Genomic DNA, 26,227 nt, shown 5'->3' with positions numbered 1-26,227 from the left:
GTAGAGAGTTTTATTTTTCATGGTATACCCTATTTTATCATTTGACACTTTTTCACAATATGCATGCATTGATTTTTCTTCTTTATTAGCTTCCTTCTCCAAGAATTACACTGGGCAAGGTGATAAAAGGGTGATAAGTAAAATAGGATGTCAGAGAGGAGTTTAATTAATACACTGGCTGGAAGCTGCCACTCCTTGTTCTGTCCAAACACTGATTTGAGGAAATAAGCTAACGTCTTTTACTACTCTTTCTCTGTACCTCAGAAATAGAAACAATAGTAATAATAGCACAAGTTTATTTTAGTTTATAATTTTGAACCCCACATCTATTGTGATCATTTATTTCATAAACGTATGTCATACATTTGAACTCTTTCCAACTTAGTGCCTTAGGCTTCTCTAGCTAACAAAAAAATATTGAGTGTGGACTTGCATGTGAGAGGGTAGTTTTATTCTACATTAACAAATGTCTGATACTAAGCCATGAAGCCACCATGTTGCAAGACCAAACATGACCCACAGAAGCACAAACACTACCACACTGGGGCAGAAGCCAACGATCTTGAGAAAGTTTGCTTGCTGTAACTAAGCCTAACAGCCTGATTTATGAGCCAATGTGCTTTATATCAATTTCTAAAACCAAGAAATATTACTAAGAAACTAGTTGGCTACTTCTTGTAAACTTACGTTTTCCCAATTCAAACCCTTGGATACAACTTCCATAAAATACCATCCAAAATATTATATATAATCACTCATTTTTCACTAAAATATCGCTGCTAGCCTTATTGTGTATATAGCCATTAACTTTAATCATTGAGTCTACATTTATGGTCTCCCTCTACCTTGTAATTTTACCAAATCCATAAGCCATAAGTTCTCTACCACTTTGAAGCTATACATTTTTAAAAGAAAAAAAAATTAATTCCACAATGTAAAATTCCTTTTCAAAAAGTTACTTTTAAAAAGCCATCCTAGAATGTCTTTATTCTTAGAGGATAGATCATGTTCAACTACTCACTAGTGATGTGTCATAATAGCTGTAATTTACTTTGCATGGTGTGGAATAAATATGATAAAATGTTAATAATAATTGAATTCTGGTGGCAAGAATATGAATGTTCAAGGCACCTTTTTTAGCTTTTCTCTATATTTGAACATTTTCACAAAAGTCAAGAAATGTTAATACATGCCATTCTATTGGTGTTAAAAACAAGTAGACAAGCACAAGGAGACAATATGGTGACTAAAAAATAGGATGAAACAGGCAATCAACTATGCTAAAGAACAGTCTAGTTTTAGAAGTAGTCTTCTTGAATTCTCAATTCATAGTGACTGCTGAATCTTGGTTACTTGTTGCTTACTTGCTGAATGAAAATGTTTCTACCATCAGAATAGCTTAATCGTAAGGTAACTATTCTGATCATAAATTATTAGGAAGCCCCATACAAGGACAGATACTCTTCATTTGTGATTTCTTGCTCAAGGTAACTTATGGTTGACTTTTATTTGTTGTAAAAGAATATAAAACTCACCATTCCTATTAGCTAAGTAATCCTAAGGCAATGAATTGGGAGGGGTGAGATATGTTTGTTAAATAAATGTTTGCAATAGATGTCGTAGAGTTCAAATGTATAAACCTGAATTTCTCACTGTATTTTATGATTATCATTCCCATTTCTTTAAAGAGTGTCAAAATGTCTTGTTATGGCAGATATTATTAAATTTCCTTCCTAACCAGCATCCCAATCTGCTGTTCTTTGGAAAAGTCATCATGTTAAAATAATTGTTTTCTTTACAGATTGAGTTTATCAAAATTACATTCTATTTGCTACAGGGTAAGTCATGGTGGAGAGGACATGAGGAATGGGTTTCCTCATACTGTGTTGATTGGGATGCCAATTGGTATAATTTGTCTTGAAAGGTTTTCAACACTTTTATCAAATTTTACTCTGCACATCCTCTGACCCATAAATTCTACATTTTTATGTCAGTTTCAGGGAAAATACCTAAATACAAAGAAGTCTGTATAAGAATGAAGTTACTGCATTGTCTCCTATAGCATTTATGGAGAGGCAGTTAAATGAACTAGGAAACACCCACATAATGGGATGCTGTGTCATCACATTAAAAAGAAAATGGCTCTACATTCATCAACACTGGAAAATCCCCAATACATGTTCTTAAGTGAAAAAAAAAGACTCTAAGTTTCAGAGCAAGACTTAGAGTATACCATTCATATTTTCTTTTGTTTTTTAAGAGACATGATCTTGCTGTGTTGATCAGCTAGAGTACAGATTCACAGGTGCAATTACAGCTCACTGCAGCTTTCAACTCCTGGCCTCAAACAGTCCTCCTGCCTCAGCCTCTGGAGTAGCTGGGACTACAAGTGCATGCCACCACCTGGCATCATTCATGTTTTAAGCAACTTCATCCTTCCATATACATATATATATGTAGGTACATCATCGAAAAGGGTCCAAAAGGACATATATATCAATTGCGAATTCTGGACTCATCAAGAAAGAAAGTGAGATAGAAGAAACAGCAAAAATGGAGAGGTAGCTGTGTGTGTGCGTGTGTGCGTGTGTGTCTGTGTTTTCCTGTATTGAGAATTTCCCAGTAAGACATATCATTAGTAATTTTAAAAATAACTGTTAAGAAGCTTCATATTCTAAATATTTCAAATACAATTTTGTAGCATGGTTAATCATGCTACACATTTAAACATTTTTAAATCCACAAATTAAAATTAATGTCCTAGAAACTAACAAATGGTTACCGCTGACACAATACTGCACTAAGATTTATTATATATTGCGTCATTAGATTTCTAAGAAAACTGAAAAAAATTCAGAAGGTCCACTTAAAACTGGCCCCAAAAAACAATCATCTCAGGCATAAATAATTTGGAAGAAAGTTGTTGTGCCCTCTTTGTAGAGATACTAGAACTTGGGCATACGGGCATTTGGGTTGGTTCCAGGTCTTTGCTATTGTGAACAGAAGCACTGCAAGTTTTAAAGACATTATTTTCAAAGCAAATAAAGTATTCCAATGTCACAAACCAATACTGTGTGTTCAAAATATCTGGCTTTTTCAAATCCAAAGTACTGGATAGCTTTGATTCCACTGTCTCAAATGACAAATTGTGTGAGACCATCTATATTCAAGGAACAAGATCCAGACGTTTGTCAACAAACTTATACAACTATCCCGTTTAACATCCTTAATTTGTTTTTTTAAAAAGATATTGTATTTTTGCCTCTTTACTAGTGCCTATTCTTATAAAACAGTAGCATTAATTAAACAAGGTGGAAAAGAAAATGGATGTCCTGACTACAGCCTTTCTCTTACTGTCTCACACTCTCACATCCTCTTCCCATTCCTTTTTCAGTAATTTCTTTTTTTTTTTTTTTTTTTTTTTTTTTGAGACGGAGTTTCGCTCTTGTTACCCAGGCTGGAGTGCAACGGCGCGATCTCGGCTCACCGCAACCTCCGCCTCCCGGGTTCAGGCAATTCTCCTGCCTCAGCCTCCTGAGTAGCTGGGATTACAGGCACGTGCCACCACGCCCAGCTAATTTTTTGTATTTTTAGTAGAGACGGGGTTTCACCATGTTGACCGGGATGGTTTCGATCTCTTGACCTCGTGATCCACCTGCCTCGGCCTCCCAAAGTGCTGGGATTACAGGCTTGAGCCACCACACCTGGCCCAGTAATTTCTTTATTAAACTCGACGGCCAAATACTAATCAGATTTTGTACATAACAAAAACACACACACATATCTAAGCATGTGCACAAACTTAACACAAAGAGAAGAAAGAAGGTTCTCTTGGTAATGACAATTACTAGAGCTTGTGTTTTCCTCTATAAGGAACCTATTATTCCTTAAGTGGAATAATGAGTTTTGCTGCATAAATTAGCCCTTTCATCTTCATACTGCAAATGATTTTTAAAGTTTCTGGGGTAATGTTCTGATCCTCGATCTCAGTTCTGATTAATGAACTCACGGTGTATTCCCTTCGCTGTGATAAGTCCTTTTGTGCACGTTTCAGTATGAATGCTATACATAGAGTAAAAAGTCTAGGAAAAAACAGCATTTTTCTAACAATGCCATATGAACATTTGGCAAGCAAGTGATTACACATTTGAGTGCTGGGGTTTAGAGCTAATACCCACTAGGGTATAATGGTGGCTGAATCAGCGTTTCTCCAAGATGGAATTTTAAGCCAAAGTCAGGAAGCTATGCTCCCTTTTGTTGTGCACACATGGCAGAGGATCAATCAGCATCTGTGTTCACACTCCCATCTCCATCTCTCCCTCTCGCCACGGATTTGAACTGGGCCCCAGAAACAAAAAGACTATGTTCAACTTTACCTGCAAAGGTAAGTATAACCTGTTGTCAACATCCAAAATATATAATCATACCCTATTTACCTTAGCAGTTCTCATTCAGAACAGCAGCCAGACTCTTTCATATTGGCTTTAAAATACGGCAGTAAGAAATTTCTAGCAGCTAAGTGCATTCAATTTAGAAAAGCTTTAGACAATCTGAAAGTACAGAAATTCTTAGATTTGACCCCTGAATAAAGGATTAGTTATTGGCTGGAAAGTGGAATGGTGATTGATGGAGAGAGAGGTTTTCCCAGGTCTGGTTCTGCTTTAAATGCAACATTTTTGTCTCATCTTCAATTCTAAAAAAGGGGAAACAGCTTACCAAAGAATAAACTGTTGCTTGAAAGTTGTAGAACACAATAACTCAAATTTATTTCCTTTTTAGAAATCAGAAAAACAGCCTAAAACCATGAAGTTATCTTTAAGAACAGAAAGAACACTTATTTTATCACATATTTTTTAAATGCCAAAAAACTAGAAAGTAGTATGTAATGAATAACATCAAAAGTTGAGGTGAAAGCTCTTATTAACTATCCTTCTAAGTGGATTTGCCCCAAACTCATTATTACCCTGGGAAATGTGATAATAACAGACCATCTGGTAACTAGGGCTGAGGGGTAAAAGAGATCCCCTTCCCAATGAGGAGATTCCTTTTACCCAGGACACTTTTAAGACAGAGTAGGTTCTGAGCAAGAGCAGGAGGTAAGAAGCTGTGAAAGCACTAGGCAAATAGGATACAGCAGTCAACTAAGTGGTAAGCCACGGTCCTAAATTGTTACTGCTTGCCTTTTGCCCAATCTTATATGGCTTGACACTACACCAGGTGCGAACTGCCTGGGGCAGGGCACCACAGGTATTGACGCCCTGGTAAGCCTATTTGCCTGCTTAGAGACCCATAGCTAATGCCTGCCTTTGAGGCAACGTTGTGAAGAGCTGGAATTTCCTAGCACTGTTCTCATTAAACTCTTAAGATATAGTTTACTGGCATGTTTATTTCAGGAGCCTTGTTCTTTCAAATAAACTATACCTAATGCTAGCAAAAGTAAGCTTCACACACTCTAAAACTCAAAACCATGAACATAAAACACATACACGAAACCACATGCCTGCCTGAACCCTCCTTAGAAATCCTGTCTGGTTAACAATCAGCACCTGCATATGTTTTTGTTCTCTCCCTAGTCCCTTTACAATTCTGCAAGCAGTCATTTAAGTGTGGGAGCTTAACAAGCAAGACTTAACACACACTGGGTGAAAGCAGAAGGAAAACAAAAAAGTTTATGGTCTCAGTGACACAGGCATGCTGAGGAGAAACTGGAACACCAAGAACTGACCCTGGCTATCTAGATGCGGTTCTGCCTTCAGGAGCTCCAACCCACACTTAATGGGAGGCCTTTTCATCACCATTTTAAAAAGCCATGAAATGTGGCACAGGGACCGACACTGAGGCAGGAGACACTGCTCAATCACCAAGGAAGCTTCTTCCCACAAACACTCTAAGTCACCCTTAGGGTGAGGCAGAGAAGCTGTTTCTTATGGTGCAATCACAGCTCACTGTGGCCTCGACCTCCTGAGGATCAAGCAATCCTCCCATCTCAGCCTCTGGAGTAGCTGGGACTATAGTTGCATACCACCTTGCCAGACTTTTTTTTTTTTTTTTTAAGATGGATTCTTGCTCTGTTGCCAGGCTGGAGTGCAGTGGTGCCATCTTGGCTCGCTGCAGCCTCTACCTCCCGGTTCAAGCGATTTTCCTGCCCCGGCCTCCCAAGTAGCTGGGACTACAGGCACGTACCACCATGCCCAGCTAAGTTTTGTATTTTTAGTAGAGATGGGATTTCACCATGTTGCCCAGGCTGGTCTCGATTTCCTGACCTTTTGATCTGCCTGCCTTGGCATCCCAAATGCCTGGCCCTTTTTTTTTTTTTTTTTTTTGGTAGAGTTGGCAGGGTCTCACTAGGTTGCTCAGGCTGTCTCAAACTCCCAGGCTCAACCAATCCTCCTGCCATAGCCTCCCTAAGTGCTGGGATTACAGGCATGAGCCACCACCCTGACCTCAGGATGGGTTTAATAGGCTGAGCAGTCAGGTTGAGTGACCAGCTATTTCAATTTTCCCGGGACTGGCATTTCCTGAGAGTCTCAAATAAATCCAGATGAGATGGTTACTCTATAATGGCACTGCCAGGGTTCCAGGTCAGCCAGGCTCTGCCAGGACCTGAGTGCATGGCAGAGAGCAAGTTAGTTCACTCATCTTTTTAGGCTGGGTATCTTCATATCCAAAGTGGGAGGTGGAGTAGTATTTTATCTCTGCCAGTATTTCTCAAAGTGTGGTCTTCAGGTCATCTGTGCCATAAAACAGTGTCTGGCAGTGGTATTGCAAGCTGTGGGGGATGGGTAGGAAGAGTGTACCCTAATGGGGAGGAGTATTTTATCACTTCTATCAATTCTTTGTTTATAATTGGCTTCACATGGTGCCAACAAAGACTAACTTTTAACCAATTTTTAAAAAATTCTCTATAGCTAATACATCACCTTACTGCATGTACCCAGAGCAGACCACTCCCACCATTCCCCACTTCAGGGCACCACAACGAGCTTATAGATCTCTGAATAAGTTTCAATTTCCATTTTCAGTAGAAAGTCTATGATCCTAAATGATGACTGAATTAAAACAGAGGCAATTTTTGGTCATTTGTCATTATACAGCATTGTAGTTTCATCTTTGCCTTACTTCCTCATTTAATAGACAACCCACACCAAACGTCCTCTTTCATCACCCTAAGATGTCTCTAACAAGGCCCTAAGAAATGAGCAGGTTTGCTAAATTATTTACATGGCTAACTACTTGCAAATTATATTTAACTATGCAGAGCTGGAGAAGTGTGGATAGTTGAAAGCAGGTGCAAACTTCTTCTGAACTAATTTAGTCAGGCTAGGTTTGCCACATTCACACCAATGGAAGTTACAATTTGGGGGTGCAGATTTATTTATTTTAAAGAAAAAAATATACATGCACATATTATTTTCAGTTAATTTTGAATGCTTCAATTTTCATAAATGTGATTCCAGTGTCACTAGATTGAATTTCTTTTCTCTTAAGGATCAAATTAAGATAATCTACTAGGCTTAAATTTCTGAAATAAATCAATAAATGTCTGTCTTGAGGCTGTCCTATTTCTGGGAGGCTCTTATTAGGAAAAATGTTTCTGAGCTGCCTAAATACTAATGTACACCCTCAGCAAAGTGGATTACATGAGTGTGAAGTGGACAAAGCCCCATCCTTCACTAAGCTGCTAGGGATGTTTTCTGCCAACTACAAGAAGAAGAATCAAAATCTTCTTCAGAGGTAAAAAGAGAGAGAAGGGGAAGATAATAGGGAAAGTAAAACTGTACACAGACAGCCCTAACTGGGGAAATGGGCATCTATACAGAAATGGGGTCTATGGTAAATGTCGATAATGTAAAGGCAAGGCCAGTGAAGTCCTATTTCTGGATAGAAGAGTTCCAACAAACACTCAGAAAGTGATTGAGAGTGTGTGTATGTGTGTGTGTGTGTGTGTGGGGAGAGAGAGAGAGAGAGAGAGAGAGAGTGTGTGTGTGTGTGTGTGTGTGTGTGGGGAGAGAGAGAGAGAGAGAGAGAGAGAGAGAGAGAGTGTGTGTGTGTGTGTGTGTGTGTATGAATAAACCTGAAGAACAAGTAATCACTACTTCATTGAGCTAGGCATTGCCCTAAACAAACTGCATGTATTATCTCATTTAATCCTTGCAGCAACCCTATGAGTTTCAGATGAAAACCGAGCTTGCAGAAGTTAAGTAATTTGCCCCTAAGAGCTGTAGCTACCAAGTGGCAGAGTCAAAACACAGCACAGGTCTTAAGCCAATATAAATGCCAAACTTGATGTGTGCCATTACCAGTGGTCAAATATGTAATCAATTTTCCCTAGAGACTTGTGCAATCTATCATCAGGGCTAGACCAGGGTCAGTAAGCAGGTGGGGATACCTGCGTATCACTGAAAGGTAGCTTCCAGAGAAAACTCCACCCAGAGGGAGACCATTTTTGGGAGTGGAGGTACCTCTCCAAAGGCACAGAAGCCAGAGCAGAGGCCAAACTCTCGGTGGCACACAGCAGCCCCCCACTTGCTTAACACTACACCACTAGAAATGGTTTTCCACAGGTCCCCAGTATAAAATCCACATCATTATCTGTTGAGAAGAAAAGGCTTAAATGCATTCTCCTCCCTAAACAGGCACAGTGCTGAAAAGATTGGGGTTTTGAGGCCTGTCTAAAACTCTAAATATTTACTCTTCAATAGAACAAATAAATCCTCCAGTTCCAGCATCAAATGTGTAAACAGGCCCTACTGCTTCCACAAGCTATACCCTGACCTCATATCACCAGGCCCCCACACATATACCCATTTATTTTAGAAAATCAAATTATAGAGCAGCATTTCTAAAGTAGATACTAAATACTGTACTCTGGTATCAATTATTTTCTACACAATGTGTATTTTTAAGAACAGGGTTTCATTGAATCCACTTATATACATTTTTGCAGAGAGTGCTCCATATTGCAAAGTAGGCATATTCTCCATTTTACAAGAGAGGACACCAAATGAGAGAATATATTGTCCACTACTGCACAGGTGATAAAGGGCACTGTTTAAATTTAAACTTAAATTCTATAATCTTTCTGATATCCCACCCATTTTCCTTTCAATTCTAGCTAGAAATAAATATACAAGTCTGTTAATTACAATAGATACACAAAATAGCAACAGAATGTAAATGCACTGTTATCAAGTCTATTCATGCACTCAAAGATGTACACACACCCACTGACATACAAAGCCCTTTCAGTCTCCCATTTTCCATAATGCCCAAATGACTGATTGCTCCTTTCTCAATTTTCCTTCATTCAAGCTATTGTGTCCCAAACTGCCACTCTGCTTAAACTACCAAGTCACTTTATTCTGCTTTGAAATGGTGAGCTATTAAAACAAGATCTACAGAGCCACTTAGACTAGCTGGCAGCTTTTACTCTGATACTTGCCAAACTATGTCCCTGAACAAGACTTTAGAGGGTTTTCTTAATACTCTCCCCCATTCTTCACCCTACGCTGCTCCTTTTCTTGCAAAAGTCTTCCCTGTGTCTTTAATAAAGGGTCTGTATCAGTAATAAGAAAGAAGGGAGGAAGACACGAAGGAAGCAGACAGGGGACAAGGGAGGGGGGAAGAGAGGAAAAGAAAGAGATTTACAATCTTAATCACAGCTTCAGCAGAGCAACAGTAGCTTTGTAACCTGAAAACCTCAACGATAAGATGTGACATTTATGTAGACAACGGCAAGTTACAAACAAATGTTATTCTTAGGTCACTGTGTGAAAAACGTTACCTAGTAAAGGAATGCATTTATCCTGCAATTAAAAACCATTTGTGTTTCTCTAACCCCGTTCTTGTCAAAAGCAAGCCCCACAATAAAATTCTAAGTTATAATAATAAAAGCAAAAGCAGAAATAGAAGGCAGGAGTGGTCCAAGAGAAGTCCCCTTTAAAGACCAGTAGAGAGAAAAAAAGAAGTTCTCTTTTAAAACAAGAAAAAACAAAAACAGCGCTGCCCAAAAGATTCTTACAGATGAATTATGGAAAGCAGTATTTTGTACAATGACCAAACATTACAATAAACTTCAAAAACTACTGTTCAACAATATGTACCTGACTGCTTTCAATCAGATTGTTTTTATAACATGCAGCATTTGAGAAAAATCATCTTTAAATATTCAAGTGTTTATTTGTTTGTAAAATGTATGGAAAACTAAACTGAAAGCTAGGGAGGAAGATGAAATCTGATCTTAACTTACCCACAGCTTCCATAGGATACACCTGTGGCCTAGGCTGCTAAGGAGAGTCTTATCCCATCATCCTGGTTCGCTTTAAATGGATTGAGTACTTACCAGGATGCCTTTACTTTAATCCTACGGCTCCTCTAAAACTACGCAATGTGCTTTTCTAAAGACGCTCTGCTCTCCTCTTCTACACATGCAGCCAATTTACTAAGTTGTCATATTAACAAAAGGGATATGTTCAGTTCTAGTGCCTTCTAAAAAAACAGAATACTTAAGTGCTCTCTGGGTTTAAAACCTCCCATCACTCCTCACCTCCCACCTACCCATGCCAGATAATTCTGGAAAGAAGCGGTGCCCTCCTAGATTTGAAGGGAATTATGCAGTTAAAAAACAAACAAACAAAAACAGTGCTTGATGAAACTGAGATAAACAGAGCTGGAATGTTTGTTCCTAACTAGAAAAACGGCAAGCCTAGAAAATGAACGCAGTTATTTCCAGTGATTTTTAAAGTCAGCAAATCTATTTTTTTAAATTGTGGTAAAATACACATAGCATAACACTTACCATCTTAATCTTTGATTTTTTTGAGACAAAGCCTCGCTCTGTCACCCAGGCTGGCGTACAGCGGTATCATCTCGGCTCACTGCAACCTCCACCTCCTGGGTTCAAGCAATTTTCCTGCTTCAGCTTCCCCAGTAGCTGAGACTATAGGCATATGCCACCACAACCAGCTAATTTTTTTTAATTTTTAGTAGAGATAGGGTTTCACTGTGTTAGCCAGAAAGGTCTGGATCTCCTGACCTTGTATCCACCAACCTCAGCCTCCCAAAGTGCTGGGATTACAGGTGTGAGCCACTGTGCCCAGCCCATCTTACCCATTTATAAGTGCACAGTTCTATGTCATTAAGTACATTCACATTGTTGTGCAACCAAGACCACCATCTAGAACTCTTTCCATCTTGCAAAGCTGAAACTCTGCATTGCTCTCCGCCACCTGGCAACCATCACTCCACTACCTGTGTCTATGAATCTGACTGCTCTAGGTACCTTACATAAGTAGGATCCTACATATATATATATATATTTTTTTTGTGACTGGCTTATTTCACTAAGCATAATGTCCTCAAGGCTTATTCATGCTGTAGAAGAATTTCTTTCCTTTTAAAAGATGAATAATATTCTACTGTATGTTGCTATGGTCTGAATGTTTGTATCCCCCTGAAATTCACATTGAAACCTAATAACTAAGTATGATGGTGTTAGGAGGTGGGGCCTGTGGGAGGTGATTGGGTCACAGGGGCTGAGCCCTCATAAATGGGATTAGTTCCATAAAGAAGGAGCCCCAGAGTGACCTTGCCCCTTCCGTGATGGGATAATACAGTGAGAAGATGCATCTGTGACCCAGAAAGTGGACCCTCACCAGATAGTAAATCTCCTCACACCTTGATCTCAGACACCCCAGCCTCCAAAACTGTGAGCAATAAATTTATTTTGCTTATGAATTATCCAGTCTATGGTTTTTTTGTTGCACCAGCCCAAACAAATTGAAACATATGTATATGCCACATTTTGTCCAGTTGTTCATACATCAATAGACAGTTGGGTTGCTTCCACCTTTTGGCTATTGTAAATGATGAACTTGGGTGTACAAATAGATCTTTGAGACCCTGACTTCGAATCTTTTGGGTGTATACCCCTAGAGGTAAAATTGCTTTGTCATACGGCAATTCTATTTTTAATTTTTTGAGGAATCTCTATAGTGTTTTCCATCGCAATTGCACCATTTTACATTCCCACCAACAGTGCACAACAGATCCAATTTGTCCTCACCCTAGCCAACACTTGTTATTCTCTTGGGTTTTTTGTTTTGTTTTGTTTTGATAGCAGCTATCCTAATGGGTATCTCCTAGTGGTTTTGATTTGTAGTTCCCAAGTGATTAGTCTAATAATAGTAAATCTTTTTTAGTTTGTTTTTTGACATGGGGACTCACTCTGTCGCTTAGACTGGAGTGGCGTGGTGCAATCTTTGCTAACTGCAATCTCAGCCTCCCAGGCTCAAGTGAGCCTCCCACCTCAGCCTCTCACAGTAAGTCATTTTTAAAAGTTCAGCAAGATAATATTTTAAAATTTAGATCATCTATTACAGGGGCAGAGTAATTTCTTTTTAAATTAGGCTCTATCCCTGTGTTTTCCCTGATAAAGACCCTTTCATTCTTGATGCCTCAGTCTTCCTCCCAGCCCTTTCTCTTTGCCTCACTCTCCATAATAAAGTATTAACATCAGTTACTTCATCATCCTCTTGAGTGTATCTTTTCCACTATTTAAAATCCGAGAAGCTTCCTTCCTGCTGATGGTTACTTAGCTTGTGGGGAAGAATCAGGAGGAAGAAATAAACTTAAAAAAGGGTAAGGCCAGGTGTGGTGGCTTATGCCTGTAATTCCAGCCCTTTGGGAGGCCAAGGCGATCAAGAGTTGAGATCAACTTGAGATCAAGAGTTCAAGACCAGCCTGGTCAACATGGTGAAACCCCATCTCTATTAAAAATATGTAATCCCAGCTGCTTGGATGCCTGAGGCAGGAGAATCACTTGAACCTGGGAGACAGAGTTTGCCGTGAGCTGAAATCACACCCCTGCACTCCAGCCTGGGGGACAGAGACCCTTGTCTCAAAACAACAACAACAACAACAACAACAACAACATAGACCATGACAAGACCACTCTGCATTAAAAAGAAATTTAAAAACCTGAAGGCCACCAATTTCTTTCAGAGAAAAGATAAAAACTGCATCTCCTCATCCCCATAGGAAAATATACCTGAATTCACAGCATATGAAATACCAATTATTAATAATTTGAAATCAGTTCATAAGTAATATAAGAACACACATTATAAGAGTAACATTTTTTTTCAATTCAAAGCAAAAAATATTTTTTTTGTTTTGAGACAGAGTCTTGCTCTGGTGCCCAAATTGGAGTGCAGTGGTGTGATCTCAACTCACTGCAACCTCCACTTCCCAAGCTCAAGTGATCTCCAACCTCAGCCTCCCGAGCTAGGACTACAGGTGCTCAACATCGTACCTAGTTAGTTTTTATATATATTTTTTAATAGAGACAGGGTTTTGCCATGTTGCCCAAGCTGGTCTCAAACTCTTGGGCTCAAGTGATCCATCCTCCTCAGCCTCCCGAAGTGCTGGGATTACAGGCATGAACCACTGTGCTCAGCCTCTAGATTTTCTTCAATGATGATAAACTATACTCTGATAAGGAAGTAAAAATGGGTATAATCTTTCTGGACAACAATTTGACAACTCGTATCTATCAAAAACACAAAAATATTTATCCTTCTGGGCTCAGAAATGCCACCTCTAGGAAACATTCCTTAGGAAATCAAAGAATTAAAAGACTTACGTAAATAAACTGGAAATGGTCTAAATATCCAACAAAAATGTGAACGCTGGTTAAGTAACTTATGGTATAACCATAGTATAGAATATAGTCATTAAAAATACCGTTGAATAGGTTCAATTACATGAAAAGTGGCCAGGTTATATCATTAAATGTCAAAAGGCTAAATATAAAACCATATATATACAATAGGATTTCATGATATTTACTTTAAATTAGGAGATCACCAAAATTATTAGATCAAGAAACTTAGTTCCAAATTCCTACATCACTATTTTAAGCTATATAAAGAGGTAAGTGTATTTTCTAAATTCTCAATCCTAAATTTCATCCATAAAATGGGGAAAAATTAGTTCCATCTTACAAGGCCTGGTGGGGGATTAAATAAAGTAAACCATGTAAAGTCATAAACTCATTAAAGAATAAATAGCAGTTGCTACTATTGTTTTCAAAATTGTAAAAGCTGTTCATTAAAAATGGCAGTCAGTCAACATCAAACAAACTAAATGGTAAGCACCAAGTCACAGCTTCAGACCAAACAATCATCCACGGCATGACTAACAAGACACCCCCAAAAAACACTGCAAGAATCACCCTGACTGGCTACAGTGACTCACACCTGCAATCCCAGTGCTTTGGGAGGTCAAAATGGGAAGATCACTTGAGGCCAGGAGTTCAAGACCAGCCCGGACAACAAAGCAAGACCCCATCCCTACCAGAAAATAATTTTAAATGGTGGTACCCACCTGTATAGTCCTAGCTACTGGGAGGATGAAGCAGGAGCGTTGTTTGAGCCTCAAGGCTGTAGTGAGCTAAGGTTACGCCACTGCTTCAAGCCTGGGCAATAGAGTGAGGCCCTGTCCCAAAAAACAATTAAATAAATAAATAAACAAATCACCCTTTTTTGTTCAGTCATGCCACAGTATAGGTGTCAATAAAGATTATGGTGTCAGGAAAGAGAAACAAACAAATAATAACAACAACAAAATCTTATGAAATCCTTTTTGAAAAGTGGCCGGGGGAAGAAACCAAAGAATAAAATCTTAGGAATAAAGATTCTCAGGGCACTGCTAATATAAAAGGATCACTGTGCTATATCAGGCAATCCTATTTACCTTTAAAAAAGAAAAGAAAAAGAAAAGAAAAATGGTTCCTAAGAAACATTAAGCAACACAACTAGTTGCTATCAGACAAAATCTGGAACCCCAGTATTCTGACTCAAAAGTATTTAAGGAATTAACTCATCAAAAGAAGAGAGGAAAAAAATAAAATTTTGAGAGTCCTGACTATGTAAGAAACAAATTAGAAATCTGGTTTCACCTGGTGATAGAGGAAGACATGTAAGTGTATGCAATAACATTTGGAAATTTTAATATACAACATGGGCCTAGATTCTAGTGTTCACCAACAAGGCTTAATCAGGTTAGTAAAATACAAGAGGACAGCCTGAGGATGGTGCAGCGATGTCTGACAAAGCTATGGGACCCGTGTGCCGATGGAAGAAATTCCCATTTTCCTTCTGTTGCCACCTATCCTTCCCCATCACAGAAGGGCAACCACTTTTGCAACACCTTACAAACTAGGAATCTAAAGGAAAACTATCTAGCCCTGTCCACAGACAATTCAGGTATTTTCAACAGAGAACTCATAAGTGAACTCCACGTATTTATTTCATAATCCTAGATTACATTAAATCATGTGATAATTTAAAGTTGCCTCACCTACCTCCTCCACCATTCTAAGGCACTGCCCCTTAAGAGGAATGTTACGCCTTTTACCCACAAATTAACCTAATACAACCTATTACAGCCAAACTACTGCACTGTGTAAATGCAAACCTTTTATTTTACGAGATAAGAAAAGTGTACTAAATTCTGCAAAGAATGGCAAACCTCTGATTTCAGGTTGTTTTCCAACAAAACAACCACTGTTTTCCAACAAAACATCCATTCAACCTTCCTATCCCACTCAGAAACTACAGGAAGCTATTTACGTCTGTAGCCCACTCTTTTTTTTTTTTTTTTTTTTTGAGACAGGGTCTTACTCTGTTGCCCAGGCTACAGTGCAGTAGCACCATCACAGCTCAAGCTCACTGCAGCCTCGGCCATCCTGGGCTCATGTGATCTTCCTGCATAAGCCACCACACCTGGCCTGAAGCCCACCCTTGCCTCGCACACTAGTCTCTGGCAAAGCAGGTGTCCATAGTTTTAATGTGAATCATGCCATATCACTTAACAACCTAAATAAGGAACACTTACAGAGTTTAATATCCAGCACTGATTGCATGAGAAAACCATGGTTGTATGCAAGTTTTCAAACACTCTTTTAAAATACATCAGATCAGTCTCTTCATTACAAGAGGAACATTTAGGAACAAATTCCTTCGGTAATGAACCTCACCTGATACCTCACTTTTTCCTGGCAGTCATTCACTCACTACCCTCCTTTCCCGGTAAGTACCAGCAACCAGGAACACACTCTCAGACATTCTCTGTCTCTCTCTCTCAACTGTCCTAGAGGGCATCACCCAAGGCTGCTAGACAATAAATCTATAAGAAAAAGCCTGCTAGCCAGACATTCACTCTGACACAATTGCGACCCTGTTGTTTCCTGAAGGTTTGGGACAGCAGATCATTCTTGGACTGAGTGTGTGAAGCAAGGCTTTGCTGTCAGCCTCCAGAAAGATGACACTCGTCACATCCTGGCATTTTGAGAGCCAACCTGGCAGGAATGAGCTTCTCAATCTTACCCAGTCATCACAAGAGATGCCAGGCCTACTTTGGGTTCTACCTAAAGGAGGTCTAAGGAAATGGAGCAATTGCTTTCTCTGTAGAATCTTTGTTGGTTATTCTGAAATACTGTAACATTTTGGAGCATAAATGATAAGGGCCCAAATGATTCTTTTGACTCAAAACACAACTGAAAAATACAAGAAACAAAACTATTGACTACAATATATCTGTGGGGAAAAAAAAAAAAAAAATCTCTTGGCCAGGTGCAGTGGCTCATCCCTGTAAGACCAGCACTTTGGGAGGCTGAGGTGGGTGGTTCACTGGAGCCTAGAAGTTCAAAACAAGCCTGGGAAACATAGGGAGACCCCATCTCTACAAAAATTACAAAAAATCAGCTAGGCATGGTGGCATGCACCTGTGGTCCCAACTACACAGGAGGCTGAGGTGGGAGGATTGCTTGAGCCCAGGAAGTGGAGGTTGCACTGAGCTATGATCATGCCACTGCACTCCAGCCTGGGTGATGGAGAAAGACTATGTCTCAAAAACAAAAAACAAAACAAAAAAAACCTTTATTCTAGGAGGACTTCTGCCTGGAAAAAAAACAAAAAACAAAAAACAATGACATTCGGCCTGCTTCAAAGTTTCATCAGATAATAATTAGTAATCTTCAAACACAGAAGATCCACAAGAATTAAAGAATCGGGATGCTAAAACAACCCTAAGTTACAAAGGCAGTTTGCCTCAACACATAAATGAAACAATAAACAGAGATAAATTAGGAGGCTGCCCCAGTGTAAGTTTGGACCAGAATTTGAGTGTTCTGATTCCCGATCTACACTTTCTGTATCTCTCCTAAATCCACAGCATTAAAGTTATCATTTGTAACAATAGCTCAAAGAATTTTTATTTCTAAACAGAGACTCGGCACACTTTCCACATTTATAAATATCACAGCAAAACACATTTTTGAAAGAAGGAAGAAGTTCCTGAGAATGACTTACTGAATCTAAAGAAGCATTAAATCAAGAAAATTCATCAAACAGCTGACAATGCTATATTATTACTAATAAATAACATTTTTTCTTTGTGATCAAGTTAATAACATAATGGTATACAATTTTTATTCTAAGGGAAACTGCCCAGTTAGGTTTAAAAACAAAACAAAACAAACAACAACAAAACAGATACCTTACTCTGTCAATCAAGTAGCCACTACAGTGGTCCTTCTGGTCCTTACTCAGAGGTAAGTATGATATAAAGGCTATGCTAAAAACCATCAAGCTTTGAGATCTTCAAACTCAGCCAAAAGTCATTGACTTTAGGCTGCTCCACTTTTTACCAACCATGCTGGGCTTCCATATTGCTGTCCATATGCTGTCATAAAGTGACATGTTCTGGCTACCAATGCCTCCACTGTCAACACCCCAATAGTGGGGATGAACAAAAAGACAGGGCTGTTTAACTGGACAAAGCCCAACTCAGCCAATTCTTTGATCTTTCTTTTTTTAGAGACAAATACCTAAGACTGAGAAGGCGGCATTGAAATTCACAATTTTAGCCTCAACAAGGACATTACTGACTTCACTTAATGTAAAATAAAGATGTTGGATAATCAGGTATTTCTTAGGTATGTTCTCAGCTTTGAAATAAATGACAAAGCATAAGAGGGGAAGAATCTTAAGAGAATTATTCCTATTACAAAAGCATTTCATTCTACAAAGGGATTCACAACAGCCTTTTAAAATCATGTTATACATTATAGAATACTGCAAAGGAAAAAGACGTATATATAATATGCTAGAAAGGGATTGAAAGTGAGTTGTAGCAGTGATAATATTCAATGGTTCTGTTTTATTGATTCAGGCCCTTGATGGATGCTACTGAGATGAAGGTCATAGGTTGGATCCCAGGATACGTCATTTAGGTTTGAGAATAAGAGAAACCTACAGAACTTCTAACTCTAGATACAACTAAATTGTAGATTTTCAGAGAATTGAGAAGGTCTGAATGGTTAAAGACAGAGCTGTCACAGGAAGAAACAAAGCAGACAGTATTCCAAAAGTCAGTAGCATTCTATGACTTATGTGCCATATTGGATTATTATTCTGAACATTAACCATAAACTTTCACTTTCCATACAGGCCATTAAATCTCTTCTACTTAGATCAATGGCCTGAAGGAAACTGACCAACTCACTACATATCAATATGAAGACATTTGCTGTGACTGACAATTGAAAGCAGCTCACCCCTTTGTGTAAACTGTTAGTCAAGTCATGGGATTCTGGGGAAAAAATTTTTAAAAAGAAAAAATGTTAGAAGAGGAAAAATGAACTTCCAGTTTTCAACTATATTAATGTTTATCTTTTTGAAGGCTGAGACAATCTAAGTACAAAACCATCTCCATTCTAACAAATTAATTTTTTTAAAACACAGTGAACAGCCTGGAATCAGCATAGAGAAGGAGGATGTCAGGAAATTTCAGCTTTTTGTGCACAGATCATGCTTTTGTTCTCCAACACATAAGACTGCACATCTCTTTCAAATGCATTAGCTGTATAAAAGTGAGCCCAGCCAGAATTTATCAGACACAATTTACCGGAATTCAGCAATTGTGTGTGGATCCCCTACTATGTGCCAACATAGAGCAACCTGCTATCCCTGAGTCTGCTTGTTTCTGGAAAGAATACAAAACAGAATAAGTTCATATTTTCTTTAACCAAACATTTGCTCTAGAGGTAACTGTACACCTGCAAACACACCCACTTTTTCACAGTGAGCCATAGCACTGCATGGGATCAATGACACATCTGTATTAGATTCCAATAATTTTAATATATGTCTTTAAGTCTGTTGCTTTGTGCATGTCAATTTCTGCAGGCCAACAGCTGACTTCGTTTTCAAGCAACAATGTTGTCCAGTGAAAAATACACCTTCCTGAAACAAAAGATACTTTTTGTTCCCATGAAGCTTTGTTGCTTCTTCCAGCAGCAAATGACTCAAAAGACACGCTCTGCCATCCTCAATAGTGGTTTTCAGGCCAAGAGGAACAGCAAATGAGGTACCAGCAAAAGCTTAAGAAACAAAACCAAGGTGAGTTAAGGGGCAGGGAATAAAGGCGGAGTGGAAGTTAGAAATGGAATCTAAACTCCACTTGGTGATCTAAGAAATAGAGCCTTTACTGATGAATTGGGCAGAGGAAAGGTGGGGGAGGGGGGTACAAGATAAGGGAAGACAATATTTTCTGTTACGGAAAAAAAAACAAAAAACTGTGCTGCTATCCCGGTTTTCTTTCAGTAGCACCCAGAGACTACATGGCAAGCACAATCTCGTTTCGTGACGAAAACGGATTCCATGAGAATAACACAAGTTTCTATGTGATACAATGGAGATATCCAACCAAACCGAGGAACTATACAATTACATGACAATTGCTCAAAATTTTAAGTGCGTTCGGGTACCAAAAAAGAAGTTCATGATTATTCACAGGACACAGTTATTAGTTTAATATCACTAATTTGCAGGATATGCACCCGTCCTGTCATATCCTCTTTTAAAGAAACCGCTAATGACCTGAAATGCTATTAGCCCCTGTCTGCCAGGACTGTGGGCCTGACAGTCAGCGTCTCGGATAAAAACCAAACAGCGACCAGAAGTCAGGAAGTCCCTGGCGAATTCTTTTGAAGCACAGACCCTACAATTCCTGTGCCGGAGGCTAAAGATTGAAGTGTGTGCGGTTCCTCCTCCCTTCGGGCCCCGCGTCCGGAACGTTCCTGGCTGTCAGGTGGGTGGCGCGGGCCCGGCGGGAAGCCCTGCCCGGCCGCCTCGCGTGGCGCGCGACCGAAGAGGGGAGAGCCCCGCGGAGTACAGCGGGTCCCGAGGCCGGCCACCGCTCACCTTTGTTCGCCTGCCCTCGCCGGGAGAAGGAGAGAGCAGGGCCCAGGAGGAGGACAGGGGGCGACCCTAACGCTCTGAGGCTCCTCCCCGGCGCCCGAGAGGAAATCCGTGGCACGCCAGACCCTCTCTGGCTCCCAGAAAGCCAGCCGGGCAGGGGGGTCAGCAACCCCTCTCCGAACACAAAGGTTGGGAGGCGTGAACGCGAGCGCTGGGGGCTCGGGGGCGTGCGCCACAGAGCACACGAGTGTGCGTGTGCGCGCGAGTGTGTGTGCGCGCGTGTGTGCGCAGGGGGAGGGGAGGAGGGGCTCCAGCCCTTCTTACCTCTCGAAGATGAGCCGCACCATGAAGATGCAGAAGGCCAGGGGAAAAGCGAGGTAGAGGTCCTCAGCCTGCGGGAAGGTGGCCTCCTCCGTGTTCTTCAGGTCCGCCCAGGTGACATTGTGCGGGAGCCAAAACCTCTCGTTCCAGAACCAGGCTAAGATCCCTGCCATCTTGCTTTGTCCACTCCTGTCCTGCGGCACCCGCAGCCCGCTGAGCTCTCCACCGCTCAGGACGCCCAGGGATGCGCGCCCGGCTGGCCCCGAGCCTGTGCCGCCGCCGCTGCCGCCGCTCCTGCCCGCAGCCGCCTCCTCCGCAGCCGCTGCTCTCGAAGGCTCGCGGCGAGCCCCGGTTCTCTCCTCCCTCTGGCCGCGCTGGGAAAAGGGGCCGCCTCGCCCGTCACATGGTAGCTCGGGCCGCCCGCCCTGATTGGCTAGTCTTCGCGTCAAGCAGCGAGGCACACACGCGGCCAACTAGCCCACGCCCGGAGGGAAGGGCTGCGCCCTAGGCGCAGGGGCACCGCTCCGGAGAGTGTCGCCTGCCCCGGCTGTCACCGCTCTCTCGCTTTGTGCTTACGGCGACGACCCGAAGTCGGCCCCCCAAATCCGCCCTAGCCTCCTGGCTTGCTCGCACATGCTCAGAACGCTGACTCCTGCCCCGCTCTGGTTTCCGGGCTCTCAGCCCTCTTCCTTGGCGCCCGGAGGCGGTAGGTCGGCAGGTACGGGCTGGGGCCGAGCTTCAGAACCAGCCCTGCTGGAGAGGACAGCAAAAGGAGAACTAGGGGGTAGAAAGTGCAAAGGAGGAAGTGGGAGGGAGAGGATCCTCCACTCCCGCGCTTGGAGAGGCAGGGTGAAAAATCAGGAACTGTGGCAGGATGGTTTGGCAAGAGCCTTGTGCCTCTGCCCCATGCCTGCCTTTCCGCAATCTTTGACTTTCTGGCCTCTTATACTACTACTTCTCATCAAAGCAGCTCCCCCAGGGAACAAGCCCCCCCATGTTGATTTATGAGGTGGTACAAAAATTAGGCACTTAATTGCTATTTAATAATTGGTACTTGATGACAATAATGACAACGATGATAGCAACTGCAGCGTTCTGTAAAACCACCCTTCTCAACCAACCTCTCTGAAAAGGCTGCTAGGCCACATTTTGACCTTGCAGATTACATGAACCTCCACTCTGCTACTCGACAGGCTTCTTATTTCTGCCTTTTGAATCTGAAACCCTTAAGGCATAAGGCCTGTGAGGCCTAACCCAGGCACCTTCCCTCCCGCAGTGCATTTCCCCATTGATACAGGAGCCATGTGTGAATTTGTTCCATGGCCCGTGTATACCTAGTTCTGGGGTATTTTTCTTCATTTTTCTCACATTTACTTTCTGCGTGGTGCTGCCAGTAAGCTATACTGAACCTTTCCAGTGGGCATATAACTGCATACACACGCACGTGCGTGCACACACACACACGAGTTTCTCTTAGTCTTCCTTCCCCTCTTTCCACTCTGTCTCTTGAAAGTGAAACTGAAGAATGGCCTGTACTGGTCCTTCTAATTTTTCTCCCCTCATTTTCATTTGAACTTCCATTTGGACATTTTGCCTCCTCTGCTGCATTGAAACTGCTCAAAGTCACCTGTGATCTTCATGCTGCTAAACACAAAGGTTAGTTCTTATCTTAGTTCAGGCTGCTTAGACTAGGTGGCTTAAACTGCAGAATTTATTCCTCACGGCTCTGGAGGCAGGGAAGTCCAAGATCAACGTGCAGGCAGATCCAGTGTCTAGCAAGGATCCTCTTCCTGTTTTGAAAACAGCTGTTTTCTTGTATACCCTCACATGACAGAGAGCACAGAAAGAGGAAGCAAGCTCTCCTGTATCTTCTTATAAGGGCACTAATCCCATTCATGAAGGTTGTACCCTCGTTAGCTAATTACCCCCAAAAAACTCTATCTCTGAATACCATCACATTGGGAACTAGGATTTCAGCATATGAATTTTGAGTGGACACATTCAGTTAATGGCAGTTCACAACACCTCTGTCAGTAGCATTTGGCCCAGTTGTCAGGTCCTCGGTGTTGAAACATTGTTGATTTGACTTCCAAAAACTTCACTCTTCTGGATTCCTTCCTCCCTCATGGCCACCTCTTCTCAGTCTCCTTCCTGATTACACCTCACTTTTCTAACCTCTAAAACTTGGAGCAGCCTCAGAGTCTGTCTTTGTCCTCTTCACTTTTCTATCTGAATGTATTCATTTGGCGATTTTATCTAGTCTCCTGGCTTTTAATGACATCTGTATGACCTCCAATGTCATGCTAATAGCTCCCATATTTATATCTCTAGCCATGAACTTTTTCCTGACTTTCTGACTCTTAAATCCACTGTCAATTTAACAACACCATTCAGATGTCTAAAAGCCATCTCATGGCCAAACTATTAATCTTCCCCTTAAAGCCTTTTCCTCCTATAGTCTTGATTCAAGCCAAAAATGTGGAGTCATTTTTTTCCCTTCTTTCTTTCTCTCATACCACCTTTCTAATCCATCCCAGATGTCAGCACCATTTTTAAAACATAATCTCACCATCTTTCACCCACCTCCTCTGCTACCTTCTTGGTCCAAACAGCCAACATTTCTCATCCATGTTACCCCAGTAACCTCCCAACTTTCAGTTTCACCCTTTGCCCCTCTACAGTCTATTCTCAGCCAGTGTGATCCTGTGGAAATTTGTCAGATCACTCCTAGGGTGAAAACCCTGCTTCTTCTCCATCCCTCCCAAGTGAAATCCAAATTATTCCAATGACCTGTGATATTTGACTCCATATTAGCTCTGACTCATTTACTATTCCCTCTCCCTCACCCTGCCTGAGTCCACACTGGCCACCCTGCCCTTCCCAGGACACACCAGCCATGCTTTAGAGCCTTAGAGCTTGTTTTTCTCTCTCACACAAATATCCATGTTTGTTCTTTCCTGACATCACTTTCTCTCCGAAGCCTTCCCTGGCCACCCTAGTTAATTTTCCTCCCTCTCTCCCCACCACCACTCCTCCCATCCTGCTTTGTTTTCCTCCGAGGCACCTACCACCATCAACACAAGATATATTGTACTTGTATCTTCATTAATCGCCCACATACACGCACTAAATATAAGCTTCAGAAAGTTAAAAAAATTGTTTTTTATCAACTGTTCTATTCCTAGCACTTAAAAAACTGCCCAGCACCTAGTAGATAATCAATAAACTATTGAATAAATGAATCAACATTACTCCAACCCTAAAAAGTCTTCTCAGGGAGAAGAAAAAAATCTGAATAATTGTGTTAAATGTTTATATATCTCTGTTAGACTCGTGAAGAATAGCGTGGGCATAAAGAAGGGATTGGTCAATTCTAGGGTGAGGGAGGTGAGGTATCATTGAAGTGAGTCTTCATTTGGGAGTAGAAGTCACCATCACCACTCCAGACCACATGGCCAGCTGCTGAGTAACACTGGAACATGCCTTGGCACCAACTGCATTCTCATAGGCCACAGATAGAGGTTTGTTAAGACTTCTCACCACCTTTGTGGTCGAAAGTCATGTCATGGTGAGCCTACCCTCTGGGAAGCCAGATTCTTCTGTGACTCCCTCTGGTTTTTCATGTCACTCCCTCCTGTATGACCTGATAGTACCTTGCCTCCTACCCCATGGTTTCTATGGTCTCTAGCAGCTCCTCTAGTTCCCCAACCGTGTGTAATAGTGTTGGTGAGTTAATGCCCTAGGATCTGACTTTGATCTTGGGCAATGAAGACAATGGTACATTTTTATTCCTTTCTTTCCCACCCCTCAGACATACACAATGGCTTCAAACAGCCTCTCTGAAAATATCCCCTGGTACAAACCCATCATTTTATTTCAAGGTTGTGACCCACTGTGTAACTCACCCCCTTATATTTCCTCTCCTCTTTCTCATCTCACTCTCCTTTTCCTTCATTCCTGCTTCCCTGAAACTTAGAAGCTAAACTCATAGGAGAGCAAAAGATAATGTGGTTCTCCCATTCATCAAGTTTGAGAAGGTGGTGGGATTTCAGGAACATTTTGAAAGGTGAGTTTTGTTGGACAGTGGAAGGAGGCTTTAGTATTTTTTTAATGAATCTTGCACAAGTTCCTTTGTTTCTAAGAGCATGTTAATACCCTCCTGCATGATTTGTGCATCAACAGAACCTGTCTTGCCTCTGTCACTATTATGAGGCTCATATGAGATAACATATGAGAAAGTGCTTGTAAACTATTCCCCTCTATACCCATGTACAGTGCAGCAAACACCTCCTCATCTGTCTAGTAGAACTCCTCCAGCCAATGGCCCCTTCCTACCACCCTGCATCTAAATGTTTGCCCCAGAAGCATAATAGAGTAAAATATCATTCCAAATATGATCACATTTTATTGGTCCAGAGATGGATAATAGGCCCAAGATGGCAATAAAAGTCCTTTTTCAGGTGTTGTAAGTCAGGTCAAGACAGCCTTTCTCTGGATGCTTAGATTTAAGGATTCAAACTCAGAGGCTGTTGGCCTCCTTGCATCATTACACAGCTAGAAAAAGTATAAGCTACTCTACAACAAGAGAGAAAAATAAAGCAGACCTGGAGAGTTAAAAGTAAGAGACACACAGAGAGTCCTGTTGGCACTGGAGCTCCAGGTTCCATTTAATACCTAGGGACCACTGCCTTCTCTTCCTTAGATTCTATGAAACAGACGCATATCTTAATTCTGCTTTTGGGCTATGTTGCTGTTATTTCAGTTCCCAAAAGTCCCACTATCTAAGAAATTATTCTAAGAATAGATGTCTTTTTTTTTTCTTTTTAAGAGATGGGGGTTGTACTATGTTGCCCAGGCTGGTGTACAGTCCCACTACTGCTTAGCATGGGAGTTTTTATCTGCTCAGTTTCCAGTCTGGGCCAGTTCACTCCTCCTTAGGCAACCTGGTAATCCCCTGCTCCCAGGAGGTCACCATATTGATCCTGAACTTAGTGCAAACACCCAGTTGGCATAGTGCACTACAGCCCAGAACTTCTGGGCTCAGGCAGTTCTCCCGCCTTAGCCTCCTTCCTGAGTAGCTGGACTACAGGTGCATACTACTGCACAGCAAGAGTATGCGTCTTTAACACTATCCTGAGCTCAGCTCAGGCCCTAAAGAAGTTAGTCACAGAAGAGGGATAGTATAGCATACCTCCAAAGAAAGCTACTTTGTAACTGTACAAGAAAGACTTCTAATTGTTGCCCCAGGAAACCAAAATACAAGTTATGCATCAGACTAATATGCAGCCCAGTGAGGAAGTAAGCTGGTCGGTGAACAGAAGGGACAAGGCAAGAGAAAAGGTGAGCAAAAAAAAATGTGTTCAGGGGAGGTGACACCAACTAGACTGCATATTAGGAAAGCATGCTTTGTTTACTTAATAGAAAACATCACCTGAAAATACACCCTTATTTCCAAGCAACTGGGAAGTAGCAGCAAAGCTGAGCTTTTTCTCTCATTCTCAGGTCCACACCCAGGTCTTAATTTGAGCTCACATTGTAAGCAATCTCCACTTTTTAGATGCAGGAGAACAGCCCGAAGTTTAGATGAATTTCCACTCTGAGTTGCATAACACAAACGTATATAGTACTTGTTCTACAAAAAA

The 26,227-nt window shown here is 41.2% G+C and overlaps 1 protein-coding gene and 1 long non-coding RNA gene across 3 annotated transcripts in view; one reads left to right on the top strand and one right to left on the bottom strand.

The window, feature by feature from the left end:
- CERS6 (ceramide synthase 6) overlaps nt 1-21,337 on the bottom strand; it is a 324,290-nt gene extending 302,953 nt beyond the window's left edge. Inside the window, exon 1 of one of the 2 annotated variants that reach the window (XM_032286322.1) lies at nt 20,589-21,337. In XM_032286322.1, coding sequence (XP_032142213.1) covers nt 20,589-20,758 — 170 coding nt within the window. In that variant the 5' untranslated portion in view covers nt 20,759-21,337. The remainder of the gene's footprint in view (nt 1-20,588) is intronic. The other variant, XM_032286323.1, reaches the window with a different exon arrangement.
- Nucleotides 21,212-26,227, top strand: part of LOC116556916 — a 101,939-nt gene continuing 96,923 nt past the window's right edge. The window contains exon 1 of the long non-coding RNA XR_004271250.1: nt 21,212-21,291. This is a non-coding gene — a long non-coding RNA (uncharacterized LOC116556916). The remainder of the gene's footprint in view (nt 21,292-26,227) is intronic.

This window comes from Sapajus apella, unplaced genomic scaffold (assembly GCF_009761245.1).
Source record: "Sapajus apella isolate SASKATOON/1434 unplaced genomic scaffold, GSC_monkey_1.0 scaffold18, whole genome shotgun sequence".
Taxonomy (NCBI): domain Eukaryota; kingdom Metazoa; phylum Chordata; class Mammalia; order Primates; family Cebidae; genus Sapajus; species Sapajus apella.
This window is presented reverse-complemented; position numbering and strand designations above follow the sequence as displayed.